Source organism: Microtus oregoni, unplaced genomic scaffold, assembly GCF_018167655.1.
Source record: "Microtus oregoni isolate MIOR12 unplaced genomic scaffold, Mior012 000036F_ref0000092, whole genome shotgun sequence".
Lineage (NCBI taxonomy): Eukaryota > Metazoa > Chordata > Mammalia > Rodentia > Cricetidae > Microtus > Microtus oregoni.
In genome coordinates, this window is record NW_024543095.1 from 11203643 (window position 1) to 11224627 (window position 20985).

Sequence of the window (20985 nt, forward strand, 5' to 3'; positions counted from 1 at the left end):
CAAACATCACCTAAAAGTACCAAGGAAGACAATAGATTAAGTGCAAACAATAATTTAACTAAAAAACTCTGTTAATAGAGATTGTAAAATAAGGCAATCTGTATCTAAGTTTTACCTCGAGAGTGTAAAAATTTCTTTGTTCAGACCTAATGCCTGGTGCCCCTACAGAAACCGGCTTCTGCCACAAGCCAAACAGAATCCATCTCTGACTGCGTGTGGTCTCAGCTAGCTCATAAGTTTTTTGTGCCCTATGGAGTTTTTTATTTTATTTTTTTAATTTTTATTCCTGGATTCTGGTTTTGGAATAAAGTTTGCTTCTGGACAGACTTTGGTGGTCTGTCCCCATCTTTGCGTGACAATCCCCCCCCCCCCCGGGCCCAATAATTTCAAGGGGAAAAAATCAAGAATAACTTGAATGAATGTATTATCGAATAAGATTATTAAATCACAATACTTATCTTAATCCTATCTAACAACTGTGTTTTGATGAAATTTACTTAGTAAAAAAATTATTTGTCTCTGAGACCAGCTAATCAGTTCTTATCAGTTGCTGGAAGCTGATTGATTCTTAAACCTTTAACAAGACATATTTAAAACGTGTTGGAAAATTCTGTTTCCAAGGGATTTTTTTGTTTGTTTTCCAGACAGGGTTTCTCTGTGTAGCTCTGGCTGTCCTGGAACTCATTTTGTAGATCAGGTTGGCTTCCAACTTGCAGAGTTCTGCCTGCTTCTGCCTTCTGAGGCCTGGTTTAAAGGTGCGTGCCACCACCACCCTGAGGGATTTTTTTTTCTAAATGTGCAGAGCTGTGATATTTTTGTTTTGAGACATGATTATACTGTTGAGGTTTTTAAAGTACCTGACGAATAACCCTTTCCGAGCAAGGGTTTCCAAGGCAAATCCACCAAAGCGTTAGTTTCTTTTAAGGGGCAGTTACTCTGTCACCTGATGGCAACTCATCAGTTTTCCAAAAGACTTAAACTGGGTGACTTATAAGTTATTAAAAGCCCCTTCTTGTTACTTAATGTCAGTTTGTTTGGAATGCTTATCTCTTCGTTAAAAAAGATAACTCTTCAGCAAACTGGAGGATTCCAGTAAGGACTTTGCTTCAAGATAAACAGGAAACCTTTGGCCTTCTGATGCCAAGGTCTGGATGTTTGTCTCTGGGATTCCTATGTTGGACCCTAATCCCAAATGCAATGGTAACTGGTAGCTGGAGAGAGAAACTGGGGCTTGAGGGAGATGGCTCAGTGGTTAGGAGAACTATTCTTCCAAAGGACCCCTATTATCCCAGCACCCACATTATCACAGCTCACAAACTACCATAACCCCAGTTCCAGGGAATCTGATGGCCTCTTCTGGCATCTTCTGAGGGTAGGCACAAACATGGCATGCAGACATACACACAGGCAAAATGCCCATACTAAAAATGTCCATATATATACGTGTATATATGTCCATGTATATACATATATACATATTAACTTTTTTTTTGTTTTTTTGAGACAGGGTGTCTCCATGTAGCCCTGGCTATCCCGGAATTCACTCTGTAGACCTGGCTGACTTCAAACTCATAGAGATCCACCTGCCTCTGCCTCCTGAGTGCTGGGATTAAAGATTTGCGATATCTAGATGACCCTAGTTTGTATCAAGTTGACAAAACAACAAAAGAAAAACCCTACCAGCACAGCTCCATAGAAAATATAAGTTCGGGAAGACAGTCAGCATCATTAGGCATTAGAGAAATGCAAATTAGGAGCCCAAGTAGGTGTGGTTTTGTAACACATTAGGATGGCTATCATAACTCCAGTGCCAGGCATGGGAAACATCCTTTCTAGTGGTCGGTTGGGCAGGGCGGTCCAAGAGATACCCAAAACAATATAGCTGCTATCGCGGATTGCTTCCCAGAACTTCTGGACCCTGTGGTTGAAGGCAGCACACACTGTGGGCACACAGGAAGATTTGAGCCAGAACTGACCTGGATGCCTCCCGGCTCAGGTCTAGTGTTAAAGCCCGTGTGGCTGGCTCCAACACACAAAACTGTCTACATTGACTGGACTGGTATGGAGCCGCAAGGAATAACCAGACACAGCTTACACAGTCATCACGGAAGGGCACCTCAGGGTCTTTTCTCCTGAAGATCTCCCCGCGTTTATTATTCAAACAGCTTTTATACCACACATAAATTGAGCAGGAAAATACATTAGACTGTCTCCTAGGTTACCAGGTGAAAGGCCTTTTGTCACGTCCGCAGCTACCTGTCTGTTGTGTTTGCTAGCTGTCAAGTAGGCTTGAATTAGCATCTCTATAAGGCACCCTCCAAATTACAAAGAAAGGAGCACCAACTTCCTGACCTTTTGTTAGGAAGAGACAGCTTGTCTGCAGAGCTACGTGATCACCTCAGACCGGGCCTATGGCTTTAGCGCCTGGCTGCCACACCATATAGAAATATGGGCCTCCAGTCTAGCTCCCTAGTCTTGTTGTGAGTCTTCACCTTTTATGACTTAGCCACCCTTCTAGCTTTGGCTACTGGCTCCCATGGCATCAGATGGTGCTATGCAAGTGGCCGAGGAGAAAACAATCGCTTGCCCTACCCAGCTGGAAAGCCTACAATCCCTGACAATCGCTGGCCAGGCAAGATGTCCCAGTGAGATCTGTATCGTGGGTCGTAACAAGCAGCTGTCTAGTCAGACGCCTGCTACTGTGAACCCAGTCAACTCTCTGTGGCTGGAGAAGTCATAGACCACGGAGGGGAACCTGTCGCTGTCGTTTCCCCAAATGAGTATAGCTTCTCACTGTATTCTCAATACTTTTACTTGTCCCTTATGCCCACAGAGAAGTGTAGTTCTCACCCCTTGTCAAAGAATCTTTTTCTTTTTTTTGCAGAGGTCCATAAAACTGGTCAAAATGGAGAGAATAAATGGTCAGAGGGAGCCCTGCCCAAAAATCTACTAATCAACCCCTACATCTAAGACTCATGAGCATTGTAGAAGAGGGGGCCAGAGGGCCCGGCGGTGGTGGCGCACACCTTTAATCCCAGCACTCGGGAGGCAGAGGCAGGCAGATCTCTGTGAGTTCGAGACCAGCCTGGTCTATAAGAGCTAGTTCCAGGACAGGCTCCAAAGCTACAGAGAAACCCTGTCTCAAAAAACCAAAAAAAGAAAAGAAAAGAAAAAGAAGAAGAAGAAGAGGGGCCAGAAAGACTGTTACGAGCCAGAGGACCAATATGCTGGATTTAAGAGACTGTCTTTTAGGTATGACAGGGACGCTGCTCCCACAAAAATCTCAGCAATGCAATCACACAAACAAGGTCTGCCTCATGACCACTCCAGTCAATAGGCCCGCGTGGCTGGGGGAGATTTTCCTAGGCCCCACTCCTTCCCAATGTGGCAACCCCTTAATACAGTTCCCCACGTTGTGGTGACCGCCCCAACCATAAAATGATTTTCATTGCTACTTCATAACTATTTACAAATCATAATGTAAACTTTTTGGAGGTAAAGGTTTGTCAAACTGTTTGCGATCCACAGATTGAGAACCAGTCCGTGGCTTAGGTGAAGGCCTACAGACAGACATTCAGTGGGCACTAGGAGAGAGAGAGTCAGTTAGTTTTCCCCATGGATGAGCCCCCGGTAGGTTATCCAACCTCAAGTGGTCAATCTTAAATGAGCAACACAAAATGAACTCAGCAGATTTGTTTTCATGCTTCTCTAAGCCCCCTGCTCCACTCAACTTGGACAGGCCCTGGGACTCACTTTAATTACAGGAAGTGGCAGAAGTGGCCCCTTGCCTATTCTGGGTCTCAGTTTGAAGGCCTGGCGGTTTCTGCTTTGACACATTTTGGAGGCTTAAGCAAAGAAATGAGGTCCTACTATCCTGCTGGAGGGATTATATAAAGAGACTAGACGAGAGAAAGACAGACAGACAGAAAGACACAAATGCACACACACACATACACACACACACACAGAGAGAGAGAGAGAGAGAGAGAGAGAGAGAGAGAGAGAGAGAGAGAGAGGGGACTAACTGTCCAAGTGAATCAACCATACACCCATCCTCAAAGAGAGATGGGGGTGATGCCATCTTGGCTGTTCAGCCTATCTGAGGGCAGCCGTATGAGTTCCAGGCTCTGAGGAACCAGCACTAATGCTAACACTGCTGAAACCCACCTGCCAACCCCCAAGAACTGTGGGAGATAACGTCACGGCTGCTGCTTTTGGCCCTCACGTTTGGGGTGGTTGTTATGGAAGCAAAGATAATGGAACCAGACATGTTTAATCTTCTGTTAGGTCACCCACTTCCTGCCCAAGTTTCAGAACCATCAATCCCAAAATTCCAAGAACTGGAGGGAGTTAAGGACTGAGGAGGTAAGATAGGGAAGTGGGGAGGAAAGAGAAGAAGGCAACCCTGGGTGGCCGGGTGTGTGTGTCTGTGTGTGTGTGTGTGTGTGTGTGTGTGTGTGTGTGTGTGTGTGTGAAAAGATTCCTGTGTTTAGGGCACTAAAGGAGCTTTAGATCTCAGACTCAAAAGTTCTATTTGAAAGTTTCGTTGTATGCCATCCTTACTGTCTGCCTCTGTCTTCCTTCTGATGGCTCTAGTTTGCTTTCTAGTGTTGTGATAAACCCCAGGTCCAAAAGCAGCCTGGGGAGGAAAGGGTTTCAGTCCACTGTAAAGGGAAGTCAGGCAGGAACTGAGGCAGAGATGATGGCGATTGATTGGCTTGTACCTTCTGACCTGCTTGGTTTTCTCTTATCCACCCCAGGACCGCCTGGCTAGGGATGACACCGCCCGTAGTGGACTGGACCCTTCCATATCAATTGTCAATCAAGAAAATTCTCCACAGGCTTATGTATAGGTTAATCAGTCATGGGCATTACCTCCACTGAAGTTCCTTCTTCTCAGATGGCACTAGCTTGTCTCAGGTTGATAAAAACTGACCAGTTTATCAGTCCTTTGTCAAGACTACTACTCACATCGTTGTGAAATCGAATTTACGACATTGACTTCATGGATGGTTATGTCCTACCAAAAGAGCAAGAAAGACACCAATTTTCTCCTTCCTGGAGACTCTACGGTATAGAGGAACTTACTCGGTTTGGACTTGGCTCTTCAATTTGCTTCAGAAAATAGATTATCTGTGTCAGATGTGACAGCATACTACAGCTGAGACAACATTCTAGAGGCACTGTGAGTCTCCACCGGGCCCTTTGTCCCTGTGACCTCTGACCCAAGAAGGGATTGTCCCCTGTCAGGGCCTTTACTTTAGCCCGAGTCCCTGATAAGTCACTCAGACCTGTTCCTAACCTGCAGCCTGAATCACACACAGCAGAGGATAAGAGCAGAGGCAACTAGGTCACAGAGCCTGGCTCCTAAGAGGAGCAGGACGCTACATCTGCTGCTGCAAACTGCAAACACCTTGGAGGTCATTGTGCTGCATAGCCTTGTAAAAACCCAACTGATGAAGTCCAAACTTTAGCATTTTCTAGAAGGGAAAGAAGGTTCAGCCAGTATAAGTGCTCACCACCACTTGTGACAGCTTTAGTTAGAGTCCCTGTACCCACACTGTGGATGGAGAGAAATGATTCCTCCCAAGCTGCCCTCTGACCCCTACATTTAAGCTCCCTTCCCCGATTCTCTCTCTCAGTAAATGTGAAACAAAGGAAGAAAAAAAAGAGGGAATTCTGTCTTCGCTGAAGCCGATGAACTCCCACATCCTTCCTTCACATCATGAAATAGAAAAAGAAAATGAGAGTCTGGGGAAATGGGCCCGTCATAAAAGTGTCTGCCAGGCAAGTCCAAACAAATGTGGGTGTAGTTGTAGTTGAGGATTCTGTAAGCCTAGAGTAAGCAGGAGGTCAAAGGCCAGACAGTCTAGCCAATCTGTGAGTGCAGGGTTTAGGGGAAAACACTATTTACAAACACACACACACACACACACACACACACACACACACACACACACACGCGCGCGCGCGCGCACTTCAAAAGTGAAGAATTATTGAGGAAGATACCCAGTGTTGGCCTCTGGCCTCCACCGACATACATGCATGCTCATACACACACACACTAAATGCACATAAGAAAAACACATATTATGTTGCATTTTTATTCTACCAAAATGAAAACAACCCACATCTGTATCATTACCTACTTTAATATCTGTATCTCTCAATGTTTTCTTTCATGTGTATGGTGGTATTTTATCCACATTGCTCTGCCTGTGTCTTTTTATACTTACGTCTTTGAGACTGTTCCGTATAAATACATGAATGTCTACTTAAACAACCTATGATCACTCCTTTGGTATGTCCCTTATTTAGCAATTTTGAGGAGATCGTATCTGTGTAAGATTTGTAACTTGCTTAGGTGTTCATGGAGCTATTCACTGAAAGTAAATAACCCAGCAGACGACAAAGCACTGGAGAGTGTTGCCGGCCTGTAAATCTCTCGAGTAGCCTCTTTCAAACCTGTTGGAAAACACAGTCAGAGGCAAGCTTGCCATTTGCTTTTACGAACTCCTACAATGACACAACCACTGTGCCTTTGTCCTAGTGACTTGACCTTTGTAACCGGAGAAGCTGTCTGGCTCAAGATCCAAGGAGATGCTGGAGAAATGGCCGGCAGAAGAGACAGGGAGGATTCTTAAGTACTAATGACTTGACGTCCTTTTCTTTTCCTCGCTGAGGTCAACCCCAGCCCGGCTCACAACAGGTGGCTTTTGCTTGCCAATAATTAGGAAGAAACACATTATGGGCACTGACTCACCAATACCCGCATTCTTTCGGTCCTGTAGAAACTAAATAAAGCCAATCCTACTTGGAGTCCCAGGGATGGACTTTTGAGATCATTTGGTATTGTCTCCTCTGAGTTTCCCTTCTGTCGTCACCAGATGGCTGCCGGGAAGCAACGTTAAGGAGAGCAGGGACAGGTTTAGGCTCAGACAGTCTTAACAACCCTACTGCAGCTCCACCCTGGTTTCTTTCCTCAGGGTAATGGTCACACCAAAACACGAGACCTTCAAAACAAAGGGTTCACTCTGGGGAACCAGTGAGTTTATTGGGCTTCCCTGTAGAGTGCAGGTGAGAGGTTACAGGGGTGTGGGCAGTCCCTCCCCAAACAGCTGCACCCCAAAGCCTTCTGCGACAGGATTAAGGGCTTCCCCATAGCTGCCTAGGTGGAGCCCCACTAGTCTGGTCTTCCTCTACGTCCTCTAGCCCCTCTCCCAGGCCCCCTGCAACACTACCAGGTGGTGCAGGCTGGCTGAAGTCTCAGGCAGACTCTCCTGCTCCACACTCTGCCACTCTAGGCAGGGCAGTAAATGGGCAAGCCCAGGTAGGATCATCTCTTCAGGCGGATCTCTGTGAGTTCGAGGCCAGCCTAGTGCACAAGAGCTAGTTCCAGGACAGGCTCCAAAACTACAGAGAAAACCTGTCTCAAAAAACAAAAAACAACAACAACAAAAACCAAAAAGAAAAAGAGAACATTTATTGCATGTAGACAATCTGATGGAGGCATTTTCTCAATTGAGATTTTTCTCAATGGAGGTCCCTCTTCCCAGATAACTCTAGCTTGTATCAAGTCGACAAAATAGCCAAGCAGGTCACGAAGCCCTATTTATTAATTGTTGTTTATAATTCCTGTACTATCAGCGTATACTATCATATAACATGCAAATAAAAATATTGATAAAAAAAAAAATAACCAAGCAGGACAATATGAGTGTCAGCGTGTGCCTGCGTATACATATGCAGTTCATAGAGATACCCAAGGCATTTGTGACCCACCAGTGTAGGTGCTGGGAATCAAACTCAAGTCTCCTTACTAGAGTGCTCTTCACCTTTGACCCACTTCTCTAGCTCCTACCCTTGTCGGTTTTGAGGAGCACGGAGGGGGGGGGAGGTAGTCTTTAGCAGCGCTCCTTGGGTCTGTGTTCATCTGATTCTCTTTTCCCCGCAGTTAGACAAAGGCTATGGGTTACCAGGCTGAGACCAGAGTCGATGGGTCTTGTCACAGCAGATCAAAGACAGGATATCAGGATTTCTCGATGGTGACACCTGGATGAGGTGGCGACAGGGGAGCCTCCAGGTCCCTTCTAAGGTCACCGTTTCCTCATTTCTCATGCTCTGTTCCTCAGAGTCATTCTCTAGCCCAACCCAACTCAAAGGGAACGGGAGCTGATACCCCACTCTTGGAGAGGAAAGCGTCTGCATATTTTTTTTTTTTTTTGGTTTTTTTGAGACAGGGTTTCTCTGTGGTTTTGGAGCCTGTCCTGGAACTAGCTCTTGTAGACCAGGCTGGTCTCGAACTCACAGAGATCCGCCTGCCTCTGCCTCCCGAGTGCTGGGATTAAAGGAGTGCGCCACCACCGCCCGGCACATCTGCATATTTTTAAACACTTATTTAACTTAATTTTATGTGCATTTGGTTTGAAGGTGTCAAATTGCCTGGAACTGTAGTTACAGACAGTTGTGAGCTGTCATGTGGGTGCTGGGAATTGAACCCAGGTCCTCTGGGAGAGCAGCCAGGGCTCTTAACCACTGAACCATCTCTCCAGCCCCGCAGCATATGCATATTTTATTTAAAATTTCTTTTTTTTTTCTTTTTCGAGACAGGGTTTCTCTGTGGTTTTGGAGCCTGTCCTGGAACTAGCTCTTGTAGACCAGGCTGGTCTCGAACTCACAGAGATCCGCCTGCCTCTGCCTCCCGAGTGCTGGGATTAAAGGCGTGCGCCATCACCGCCCGGCTTGAAATTTCTTAATAGGAAAGCTTCTCCCTCTCCTCTGTCCACCCAGCTCATTTATTTACTAATCATTTGTATATACAAGCACATTTTTCATAATTAAACGCAATGCACCCTCTGGGTGATACATGTTCTGTGTTTAGGAAGCTGGTCTGCCTCAACAATAGAGGGTGAACAGAGATCCATCTGGAAGCTTCCAAGGGAGGTCAGAAGAGGGACTCTGAGGACAGACACCCAAACATTAACTCAGTCACACCAGCTCTACTGCCCAGGGCCAGGGATTTCATTTCACAACACAATTTTGCTTTTTAAAAATATAGGTATCAGGGCCTGTGAGGGGGCTCAGCCAGCAGAGGTGTTACTGCCAAGCCTGACGGCCTGAAGTCAATCTCCCAGACCTCTCCAGTGGAGGAAAGAACCGACGGCTGTGAGCTGTCTTCTGACCTCATGTATGCTATGGTGTGAGGACAAGGGCAGTCGGTAGTGCTTAACTAGCATGGATGAAGCCCGGGGTTTGCTCCCCAGCACCACAGAAATTGGGGATGCTGGCACACACCGGAATTCTATCGCTCAGAAGGTGCTGGCAGAGTTCAGGGTCCTCCCTCATGACATATATGTTTGGGGCCAGCCTGGGCTATATGAGATCCTATTTCAAAAAAAAAAAAACACAAAAATGGGTACTAAATATTAAGAACACTATTCTTATATAAGGCTCTGAAGATTTCATGAAATGGTTTGCTGTAAATGGTTCTGGAACCCAGTCGTATTGATCTATTAGCTATCTCTTTAAAATTATTGCGTAGTTTTAGCAAATTAAACTATGTGCACATTTGTATGTACATACTGAAATGGAGGGAGAAAGCGGGTGGTTTGTGATAGCCTCAGTTCTCACTTTCCGGTCACCAGTGCGGTCTGAGTGTCTGTTACAGAGCCTTGCCATTTCTTCAGGGACACAGAGACAGAGAGTTCCCAAATTAGTAACACGTGACCTTGCTTCACGTGTGGAGCGTGGCCGCTACCTCATACCACTGCTGGAAAGAGAACTTGCAAACGCCTTTCTGAGGAGTGTCTTGGCAGCATGTACCGTAAGCGGTAGCGGGGCACAGACTTGCTGACCCAGCGATTCTATTTGGAGCTGTTTATCCAGATGGAAATCTCGTCCAGGAGGTGCGTGCAAAGCTCTAACCAAACAGATACTCAAGGCATTGATTTTTAGAAGCAAAACTAGTAACAACTGAATGTTTATATAAAGTTATAAATATTTATTTAAATGTATTTACTTTATGTATATGCATTATGAATGTGTCTATAGGATCCCCCTGAAATTGGGGTTATGGATGCTTGGGAAACTTCATGTGGATGCCTGGTTATCAATCCCGAGTCCTCTGCAAGAGCAATAAGTATGCTTCCCCACTATGCCATCTCCCTAGCCCCATTATGAATATGTAATCAGAAGGTTTAAATATTCGAAGTTCATCTAATTGACAAGGGGTAGTTATAAAAGCTATGGCCAGTGTAATTTTACTTTCTTCGAAACACGTGTGTGTACACACAGAAAAAGATTAAAACGTACATGTGTAGAATCTAAACAGCCAGATTATCCCTTCTAGTTTCTGAGGTCATGAGCGAGTTTCTCCCCACTCCCACTTTTTTAAAATTTGGGTTTATCTGTATTTTCCAGACTGTCTATGAATAGCTTATATTATTTTGGGGAAAAGAAAAAGCCCGTGCTATTTTTAATACTTTCATCACAGAAAAATTTGTATAATACTTAATCAAGCTATAAAACACTATTAAAGGATGATTATAGAAAATATTCACTAGGCATTTAATTGGATTATTTTTTGAGATAGGAGATCGAGGGAAAATGGGAAGCACATTTATCAGAGAAGTTAGCAGCCCTGTGACTCCAGGGCCTTCCTTTACTCCCGGGAACCCTGCAAGGACGTCAGTGCCACTCTCTCCACCGTGCCCACTCTTCTTCATCAGAGCGCCTGACGTGCCTTCTTCCACTTCAGAGTGGCACCTAGTGGGTGTATTTGTGCTCTACCATTGTTCATGGTGTAATGACTTCAGTGTGCAACACCAAACAACACTAACAAAGCAAGTGACCCAGCCCAGAGCCAAAGCAACCCCACCCAGGGTTCTACACCACAGAACTTAGCTCTTTTGCCACAGACAGGAAGGATCATGGGCCTCTAGCAGTAGACTAAGAGGCCCAAGACCGCAGGGCTAGCTTTTTGCAATGCTGGCTGAGCACTCACCACGCTAGGGCACCCTTCTTTGTCCTCACCTTGCTATTCCATCTACAGCAGACCCGAGAAAAGGCTGTTTGTGTCATTTCACAGTACACCCTACTGGGACAGATCCTTACAGCCATCTTGCCTGACTGTTCCCTGCCTTCTGCGAAGCCAGTGAGGCTTACTAAAGTCAGCAGCATGATGGTTTCCAGAGGCCAAAGGTTCTCATTTCCTCCAGTGGATTTATTTGGAAGACAAGCAGGCCTAGGGCCCAGGCTGGTGTTAGTAAATATTTTAAGCATACAAAGTTTGTTTTAGGCATATTTCAGCATATTGTTAAACTTTTCTTTGAGATAGGGTCTCATAGAATATTGAAGGCAGAACGTGGGAGGGTTTTGCTTTGAACTCTTTTAGGCTAATCATTTAGTAAGGCAGAATCAGTTTGGGTTTTGCTCAATTTCAAGCCATAAGGAGTTCAAAGAGTTGGTGTAGTGATCCCAGCACTGACGGGGAGTTTGGGCGTGGAGGGAGGCATGAGGTAGCTCAAGACCAGGTTGGGCAACAAGAGAGCCCATCTCAACATAAAACAGCAGTAGCAACACGTGGACAGACAACAAAAGTGGGCAAGGGCAGAGATTCTATGCTGTCTGGATATTACACAGTGGAGCTCACCAGATACTGGGAGCCCTGGGGGACAGAAGCTGAAGAGGAGGGAGGAATGGTGGAGCTCCAGATAGTGGCTTCTTCGTTATGGGCTAACCATCATGGATTTGTTTCTAGTGGTGAGCTAGCTGTTGCTGCTTCTCTCCCATTCCCCAACTCTTCCTTCACCCTTCCCATCCCCTTCGTGTGACCTACACACACACACACACACACACACACACACACACACACCTCAGCATACATTCCCCTTTCCACACATGAAAGAAACTGGTATAATTAAAAAAAAACCATTTAAGTCTTAGAGGGTGAAGAGAATAATCAATGTTTATATAGCTTCTTAGATTACAAAGCATATTAAAATAATCATTTTATTGTTTCATATAATACTCTTTTTTTCTCCTTTCAATTCTGGGGTTTGAACTCGGGGCCTCAAGCATGTTAGGTTGCCTTCTCAGAAGAAACAGAGCTGCCAGGCCTTAAAGGGCTCAGTCCAATCTTTGCCTCAGGAGGTCCCAAAGCCATCCTGGATGTAAGGTTAGGTGGGATGAAGGGGACTATCCTTCTTGATGGCATGGAACAAACAAATGTTTAAGAATAAGGTAGAGAAAGGTTTGAGGTGTACACCCCACCTCTGACACCCAGGTGTGCCTACTGGGTGAGTGCACCACACACAGGTGTGTACACGCACGCACACACACACATACACACACGCGCGCGCACACACACATACTCACACACACTCTGAAGGCAGAACTATCAGCTGGAGAGAAAAAAAGCGAAGCATATTCGAACAGTGACCTCACTCACTGGGAATTGCTTCTCTCTCTTTTGATCCTTGCTCTGCATTTGGTCTGGAATCCTCTCCCCCTTTGTCAGCCCACACAAAGCCCTCTGCAAGATGAAACTCTAGACACAAGTCCATGCTGCATTCTGCAGAACTATAAAGGGGCAGAGAAATATGCTTATAGATTGAAATAGAAAGACTCTCTCAGCCTTCTGGTAAAGTTGCCTAGATTTTCTCCGGGCTAAGCATCTGGCTGGTCAGTCAGCCTGGAAGAGATTTTGTGAGTTTCCCGTTTGTCAAAATTCCCACAGGAGCAGTCTGCTGTGTCAGCCGTTCAGATTCTGCAACCTGTCAGAAAACATGCGTGGAATTGAGACAGAGACGACTTTCCTGTAAGTATGAAGCATCAGGTAATAGACCAATAGTTGATTTGAAGAGAAATTGGGAGACAGAAGTGCTTCTGGCTTTTATTAAAATAAATTAAAGAACAGTCAAGTTAAATACACAAATACACAGTCACTGAAGTGTTTAATCTTCACGCAGCTTTTCTAAACATCTGAAGTAAAAAGTTTAAATGCCATAATATTATGCATTTAACCTAATTCAGCCAACGCTACTTTGTAGTTAACTCTAATCTATTATGCTAATTATTAAATGCTAAGTAACGATGGTTACAATGTCGAGTGAGCTGAAATAGCCTGGCTTCTATCCACACACATTCTGAAACTGTCTGGAAACACGGCGCATTCTTCAGAGTGACGGTTTAGAGACTTGGCCAGAGACTGCCCTTACCAGCTAACTCGTTTACTTCTGTTTGGTTGGAGAGAGCCTCACAGTGCATCCTCAGCCTGGCCTTGAACTCTATGAGGAGCCAAGGTGACTTCGAACTTCGACTCCAGGGAGGTGTGATTACAGCTGTTTTTGTCTATGCTGGGAAGGAAACCCAGGACTTCTGCATATCAGGCAAGAACTGCATCTATTCAGTCGCATCCCCAGCCTCTCATAAGGGTTTAACTAACGTAATTAAAGCAGGTCTACTTTAAAAATGTAGAATACACAATCATTCTTTGATGTTTTTTTCTTTTTTTTTTTTTTTATCTAACTGTAATCAGGTCAGAAATGAAATACTAAGATATCCACCAAGGCAAAGTACACTTCTACTACTAGCAAGATCTTCAGCTATTTTGACAAATGACAACAATGGTATTCTACATATGTATGAACTATACATATTTTCTATGTCCAGCAACAGGGATTTGGGTTCAATCAACTTTTAGAGAGTGGGTGTTAAGACAAGGGCTTGCCATAATGACCAGGTTGGCCTCCGACTTGTCCTTTGACGGTCACATGTGAGATCTCCCCTGCTCCACCGACTACACAAATAGGTTAAAAAAGAAGAAACGAGAAAGCATGGTGCACCAGGGACAGCCTTAGAGTGGGCAGTCAGTGATTCAGGAACATTATTGTCATGCGGTGGGTGATTCCTTGTAGTCTGTCCGCTATTGAGCAACGACAGAATTTTCTCAAGCTCGCTGTAAAAGCAGAATCTGCAGTGCCTCATAAGATGGAGAAGAGTCTGCCCTGGAGTGAAGAGGTTACCTTAGACCATCTCTTCTGGTCACCATGTAAATGCCGAGGAAAGATAGTCCAGGCTACACTGAGAAGAGACTGCAGTGTGGAAGCTGAGTGGTGTCCCCTCTGTCGACAGCAGCCGGCAGATCTGCTCCTGCTTCAGGATGTTATGTGGTCAGCTGAAGGGAGACGGCAGATGAGATCCTTCCCTAATGGACGCGTTAGCCCGCAGATTCGCAGTGTCTGAGGAAATACGGCTCTGATGAATTGCAAACCTGCTCCGTATGTGCGCCATTTTGGCATTAGGACATTTGAAGAGAGTGTTCTAGGAGACAGAGTTGGCATGGGAAAGGCACGGGGAAAGGAACCAGAAAAATCAGAGCGACGCGCGTCTCAGCGGCGCCTTCATTTTCACGCCGCTCGTTTGCACCGGGAACACTGAGCGTTCCTGTCGCATACAAAAATACCTACATATTAAATGGGTGCACTGGGAAGAATGGATTCCCTAAATGTTAGGGAGGTGATCAAATTTTAACTGGAGGACTTGTTTTCTTCCATCAGGTGTTGGGGAGATGTGGCTTCCAGGTATAAGAGGCAACAGTTGATTCTAATAGCAGAACAAGACAAAAACAAGAAAGTAAATTGGAAACCATTTCTACAGGTACTATTTGGGTTAAAATAACAACAAAAAGACACACCGCAAAAGAGGGCGAAACTCAACAATTTTAAAATTATGCTTACTCGCTTATCCAAAAACTGTGCTCCTCTGATACTTGGATGGGAAATTTGCTTCTGTGAGTTCTCAGGGTTCTCATAGACATACTATTGCTTACTTCAATATGGTATTTCTGAGTGTGCTGTCAAGGCTTAAAAGATTTTCACCAGCTATTCCACAAGAATCCCTGGAAACAGCATCCTGCCATCATTTTAAAAAATGAGTCTTTTTCCTCTGTCTTTTGACAGCGGTCTTAAGGAAGTAGTTTCTTATCATGCAGAGACATAGTTGAACTCCTGAAGCCAAGTCACGGGAGCACAAAGACCCTTGTGTAACCTGTCCCCTTTCCCCCTTCCCTTTCTTTTAAATATAACGGTAACAGAACGGCAGCATCCATCAGGGAAAGGAAGCAGATATGGAACTCCCCTTTAGGAGTGACGTTTATTAGGAGAAAGGGCCTCCGGACCAAGATTGAACCTTGAGGTTGTGGGGGAGATGTTAGACAGCAATGGAACAATATATGTGAGAGGCCAGTATGACAGGACCTTCAAGGGAAAGAAAGGCTTCCGTATAAAAGCCTGGAAAGGACTTCATTAAAAAGTAGCGGTGCCAGGCTAGCCAAGTGGTCTAAGGTGCCAGACTCAAGAATAAGGATATGAGAGACAGGGAGAAAAAGAGACAGCTGCCAAGAAAGGGGGTGCAGAGCTACCTTCAGACAAAATCCCCAGGACAACCCCTAGAACAAGGGAGCATCAGGGCTTTCAATGCTTTCAAAGGGTGGTGGGAGTTTTGACATGAATCCACATGAATCAGCTCAAAATGGCATATACGACAGAGCATGGGTGAGCCAGGTACAGGTCAGGACCATAGATTACAAGCTATAGAAAACACCATGGAACAGCTTCTGTGCTCTGTCCCAGGGAGTGCTGCAGGTGGAGGCGTGGCCTGATCTCTTCAGGGGATTTGACCTCTTGCAAGAGTGACCACTGTCTTTAAGAGCAGGCCTGTGTTCTACCATTGATCTTTGTCAAAATTCTCTTTTTGGGGGGGGGGGTGACTGGTCTTTTATGGGGATCCTCTCCACTAGGATTGTAGAGAACATGCAATACACAAGCCTCTACCACTCAGCAGCATCTCTAAATGTCCCCCTTGTTTTGGAGACAGGAAAACAGGATCTCCATATGTAGGCCAGGCCAACCTTAAACATTCACTGGTCTTCCAGCCTCGGCCTACAGAATGCAGGATGCTGATATTACAGGCGTGTATGACCACGACCAGCCAGTCCATCTGTCCATCCTTTGTCCATCCTTCCATTCTCCATCCCTGTCTCCCCCACCTCTCTCTGACCTTCTCTTGGCTAGATCTCAGTAGCACCAACTTCCTAGGTAGCCAAGACAAAGAGCATGGTCCTTGAATCTCTGACCCTCTTGCTTCAGTCTCCCCAGTTCTGGAATTCCAGTACCAAGGACCTGTTTACACAGTGCTGGGCAACTCAGGGTTTCTTTCATGGTAGGCAAATGCTCTGTCAATGTAACTTGTGCCCGGCTCAAATTCCTCGAGCTCGGGTCCTTGTCTTCCGGTCCTCTCGGCTTTGCTCTCTGGGGCTCTGCTTGGGCTGCGTTAAGGTATCGCAATGGGTACCATATGGGACCCACTACGCCTGAGCGGAGAGAACACAGTTTACCAAGGAAGCCCACCAACACCAAACATGATGTTGGTAAATCTTGATAAATGAGGCTACCTAACGCCTGCTGTACTTCTGGTTCTTACTCTCTGGTTGACAGCGGGCCTTGAGAATCCTCTGTCACAGTGGTTCTCACTCTGTGGGTTGCTACCATTTTGGAGTCAAATGACTCTTTCATAGGGGTGACCTAAAACCATCAAGAAACACAGATATTTACATTATGACTCATAGCAGTGACAATATGACAAAGTATCAACAGAAATACATTTATGGTTGGAGGTCACCACATGAGGGAACTGTATTAAAGGGTTGAAGGGAGTATCCTCGCCCACGACAGAGGTGGGGGTGGGTGAGGGGTTCTCAAAGCAGCAGGCATTTCCTATACATTCATACCGTATTTCAGATCATTGTCTCAGACTTATCCCCAAGCCCTAATCTTTATTAAACTTCTAAAGACTTTTTATTTTAATGTGTATGAGTGTTTTGCCTGCATGTAGGTATGTGTGTGTGCCACATGTTTGCCTGGCACATGTGTACGTCAGAGGAGGGTACCCAAAGCCCCTGGAGCTGGACTTAGAGAAGGTTGTGAATCACCATGTAGTGTTCAGAAGGCTGGGCACCGAACTAGTGTCCTCTGTAAGAGCAACAGGTGTTCCTAACCACTGGGCAACATCTTCGGCCCCAAGCCCTAATCTATTTGTTATTTATGTGTAAGGGCTAGGACTGACTTGAAAGCAATTAATAGTGAAAAGTAAAATGGCCTGTGCAAATAAAAAATGTGGATGCCTGGCAGCTTTGTATGCATGGAAACAAACACTAAACAACTAAAAATTAGATCGAAGATGGGAGATTAATCAAATAAAAAATGCATCAATTGTCAGTCTTGGATAAATTGAAAGTTACCTTTTGGGTTTATTGATAAATAACAGTTCTCTACTTTATTTTAATGAAATGTAACAAACACCTTTTTTGTTACCTATTATTTATTTTTGGTGCTGATGAGGAGAAAAGAATTCAAGACAAACCTATCATAAAGTTTGTTTTAATTTTGAAGGTTTCTTCAGAGTCGATATTTCTCATGAGAGTCTGCCATCTTGTTCCGTCTAGCCCATTTTATGATAGATAGGTCTTGGTTGCTAGGCAAGTGCTCCATCACTGAGCGATTCCCCAGCCCTGGCTTCTTCCTTTTGATCTAGAAAAGTTTGTCCTTGGCTTCTAGGAAAGGCCTAGAAAAGGCCATCTTGGCTCCCTGCATGGGCAACAGATGATTCTCTAGACCAGCGGTTCTCAGCTTTCCTAAGGCTGTGACCCTTGCATACAGTTCCTCATTGATGGCTGGCCCCAGCCATAAAATTATTTTTGTTGCTGTTTCATAACTGTGATTTTACTACTGTTAGGAATTATAATGTAAAAATCATAAGTATTCTTTGGGGGTCTTAGGTGGCCCCTGTAAAAGGGTTGTTCAATCTCCAAAGGGGTCACAACCCACAGGTTGAGAATCATGGATCTAGAGGCTACTGAAGAGGGTGGAATTCTGTCCCAGTGATGGCAAAATTCAATCCTGTTGTGATCAGGGTGCCCTTGTTAGGTTTTAGGTAGGCATTTGGCAGGATGTCTGTGCAGTCAATATAACAGAAAGGATGCAAGAACTGACTCAAGTGCAAGCCGGGCAGGATGCTGTTCACCTTCAATCCCAGTTGCTTAGGAGGCTGAGGCGGGAGGCTAACCTGGGAAACATGACAGCCCCATCTGTAGAGACGTATGGTCAGAAGAAGATTTGTCAACAAGCGAGATATTTTATGGTTGTAGGTTTTATTACAGCAATCACCAATATTTCCTGAGATAAACGCAACTAAATCAGAACAGCAGCAACGAAAATGTCGGTATTCCTCTTGTCTCACTTTGACAAGTGGAAAAGGGGGTTGGGGGGAGCAGTATTTCTAGATCGCTTCAAGTTGTAAACTGAGGTACCTGCTGACGCCTTCTGCTTCTTCCCTCGCTGCGGGCTTTTCTCTTCATTTGATCCTCTTGCAGAGAATCGAAGTAGGCGCTGTCCAGTAGCTGGGCACAGGTCAGTCTGTCATCTGGGTTCATCTTCAGACATCCCTTCACAGGAGGAGGAAAAGCAACATGGATGTAAGATATGGGCTTACTCAGTTCCTGCGCATCCAAAACTCTGGCGAACAAGTGGGCCAGTGGTTTCAGAAGGTAGGCGTTCGGCTGGATGCAGGTGGTAGGCACTCGGCGAGGACACACGCCGTTCTGGGTTTGATCTCCAGAACAACAGACACTGGGTGCCTGTAATCTTAGCATTCAGGAGGCAAGAGGATCAGGAGTTCAAGGTCACCCTTGACTACGAGAGTTTGAGGTTAGCCTGTGCCTCTGCCACATGAATCTGTGTCTCCAAAGAAATGATTAATTAAAATTAAACAAGCAAACAAACCATCACATTACTGAGTACTTGTTTGGTTTAGGTTTTCTTTCTTTCTTTTTTTTTAAATATTTATTTATTTTTTATTATGTATACAATATTCTGTCTGTGTGTATGTCTGCAGGCACCAGTCCTCATTACAGATGGTTGTGAGCCACCATGTGGTTGCCGGGAATTGAACTCAGGACCTTTGGAAGAACAAGCAATGCTCTAAACCACTGAGCCATCTCTCCAGCCCGTTTTTTTTCTTTTTTGAGAAAGCCTGTCATGTGGCTCAAACTGACGTTTAACCTGCAATATAACCAAAGAGGACTTAAAGCTCCCAGTCATCCTGTCTCCATTTCCCAAGTGTTGGGCTTAGATGCATGTGCCACAGCACCTGGCTAAGTTCTTGGAACTCCTTCATAGCTAGACATGCTCTTGGCACCCAGACATTCATGCATGCATGTGTGTCTATGTGTTCGTGCATGGTTCTGTATGTGTATATGAGTGCAGGCGTGCATGAGTGTGTATGTGTGCTTGTGTGTGTGTGTGTGCATGAACTCATTCATTCGTAGGGTTTATGTGTATTTGCAGATAAGCCTGCTCATGTGTGCCTGTGGAGGCTGAGGTTGATGGGGGGAGTTGTTCTCCATCATCCCCCACCTTATTCATTAAGCAGGTCAGTACCCCGGCTAACTGGATTGCTTCAGAATGCCCTGTCTCTACCTTTAGAGAGCTGGGATCGCAGGTGGGCCACCATGCCCCCTGGCATTTATGTGCTGGGGATCCAAGCTCAGGTCCTCACATTCGCACAGAAAATGCTTCATCCGCGGAGCCCTCTCCCTAACCTACCGCTCAGACTGTTAAGGGAAGATGCACAAATGGATCAGGGGTCGTCTCTGATCAGTGACATTTTTTCACTGTCAGCGGAAAGCAGTTGTCCAGTCCAGAGCCATCATTGTCACCAGGAGCCCATTAGAAATTCTAGTTCCAGGTCCTACCCTCACCTTCCAAAGGGGAAGTGGTGGTTGGAGGCCAGGCTGAGTTACATGATACCTTAGCTTGTCTTCTGTTGGGGTTGTGGGGTAGATGGTTCAGGGGGTAAGGGTGTTTGCTGCCAAGACTGGCAGGACTCTATCTCAGGAATCGACACAGTGGAAGAAAGAACTTCCACAAGTTGTCCTGGAACTTCCACATACATGTTGTGGCATATTTGTACATACATACACAATAAAGAAAGATGAAAGACCAAAAATTAGATCAAAGTTGTAGGATTAAGCAAACACAAAATGTTTCAACCACCAGCCTTCTGATAAATTGAAAATTACCATGTGGGTTTATGAATAAATAATATTCATCTATTTAGTTTATTTCAGTGATAGGTAATAAGTATCCTTTAAATATGTTAGATATTGGTTTTGGTGCTGTTGAAGAAATAAAAAAAAATCAAGGAATGTGGAGCAGTTGGTCATATTATATCCACAAGAGCAGTGGATTAATGTTTCGTGCGGGCCCAACTCACTTTCTCCTCTCTTACACAATCCAGGATCCCCTGCTCGGGGAATGGTCCCACCCACTGTGGGCAGGTTTTCCCATCTTAATTAATTTAATCAAAGCAACCCCCACCCCAGGACATGCGCATAGGCCAACCTAACCTAGAAAATCCCTCATTGAGTCTCCTTCCCGAGGTGATCCTAGGCTATATCACGTCGGCAATTAAAGCTAACCATTGGCCGGGTGGTGGTTGTGCACGCCTTTAATCCCTGCACTTGGTAGGCAGAGACAGGAAAATCTCTGTGAGTTCAAGGCCAGTCTGGTCTACAGAATGAGTTCCAGGCAGGGCAACCAAGACCACACTGAGAAACCTGTCTCGGAAAACATAAACAAACAAACAAACAAATAAATAAAAGCTAACCATCATACTTTCAAATTCATTACACTCTCATCTTGAATTTGCATTGATTATTCTGTGGGGTTTTCAATCTATCGCAATGCAGTCCACCAAATGGATTGTTCATTCAAAGAACATTCTCAGAGTCTAAGAAGAGGCTGCCATCTGAGACGCTCCAGAGCTTCAGGTGGAGAACAATGTTCCCCTCCCCCCCAAGACAGGGTTTTTCCTGTGTAGCCCTGGCTGTCCTGGAACTCAGAGATCCTCCTGCCTCTTCCTCCCGAG

The 20985-nt window shown here is 45.2% G+C and overlaps 1 protein-coding gene across 1 annotated transcript in view; it reads right to left on the reverse strand.

Annotated features, from left to right (window-relative positions):
* Window positions 1–12886: 12886 nt before the first annotated feature.
* The window catches only part of Cdkl4 (cyclin dependent kinase like 4), a 43627-nt gene continuing 35528 nt past the window's right edge, over window positions 12887–20985 (reverse strand). The window contains exons 9-10 of the mRNA XM_041631207.1: window positions 18368–18502; window positions 12887–14604 (exon numbers count right to left, since the gene is read on the reverse strand). Of these exons, the coding sequence (XP_041487141.1) occupies window positions 14503–14604; window positions 18368–18502 (237 nt within the window). The 3' untranslated portion in view covers window positions 12887–14502. The remainder of the gene's footprint in view (window positions 14605–18367; window positions 18503–20985) is intronic.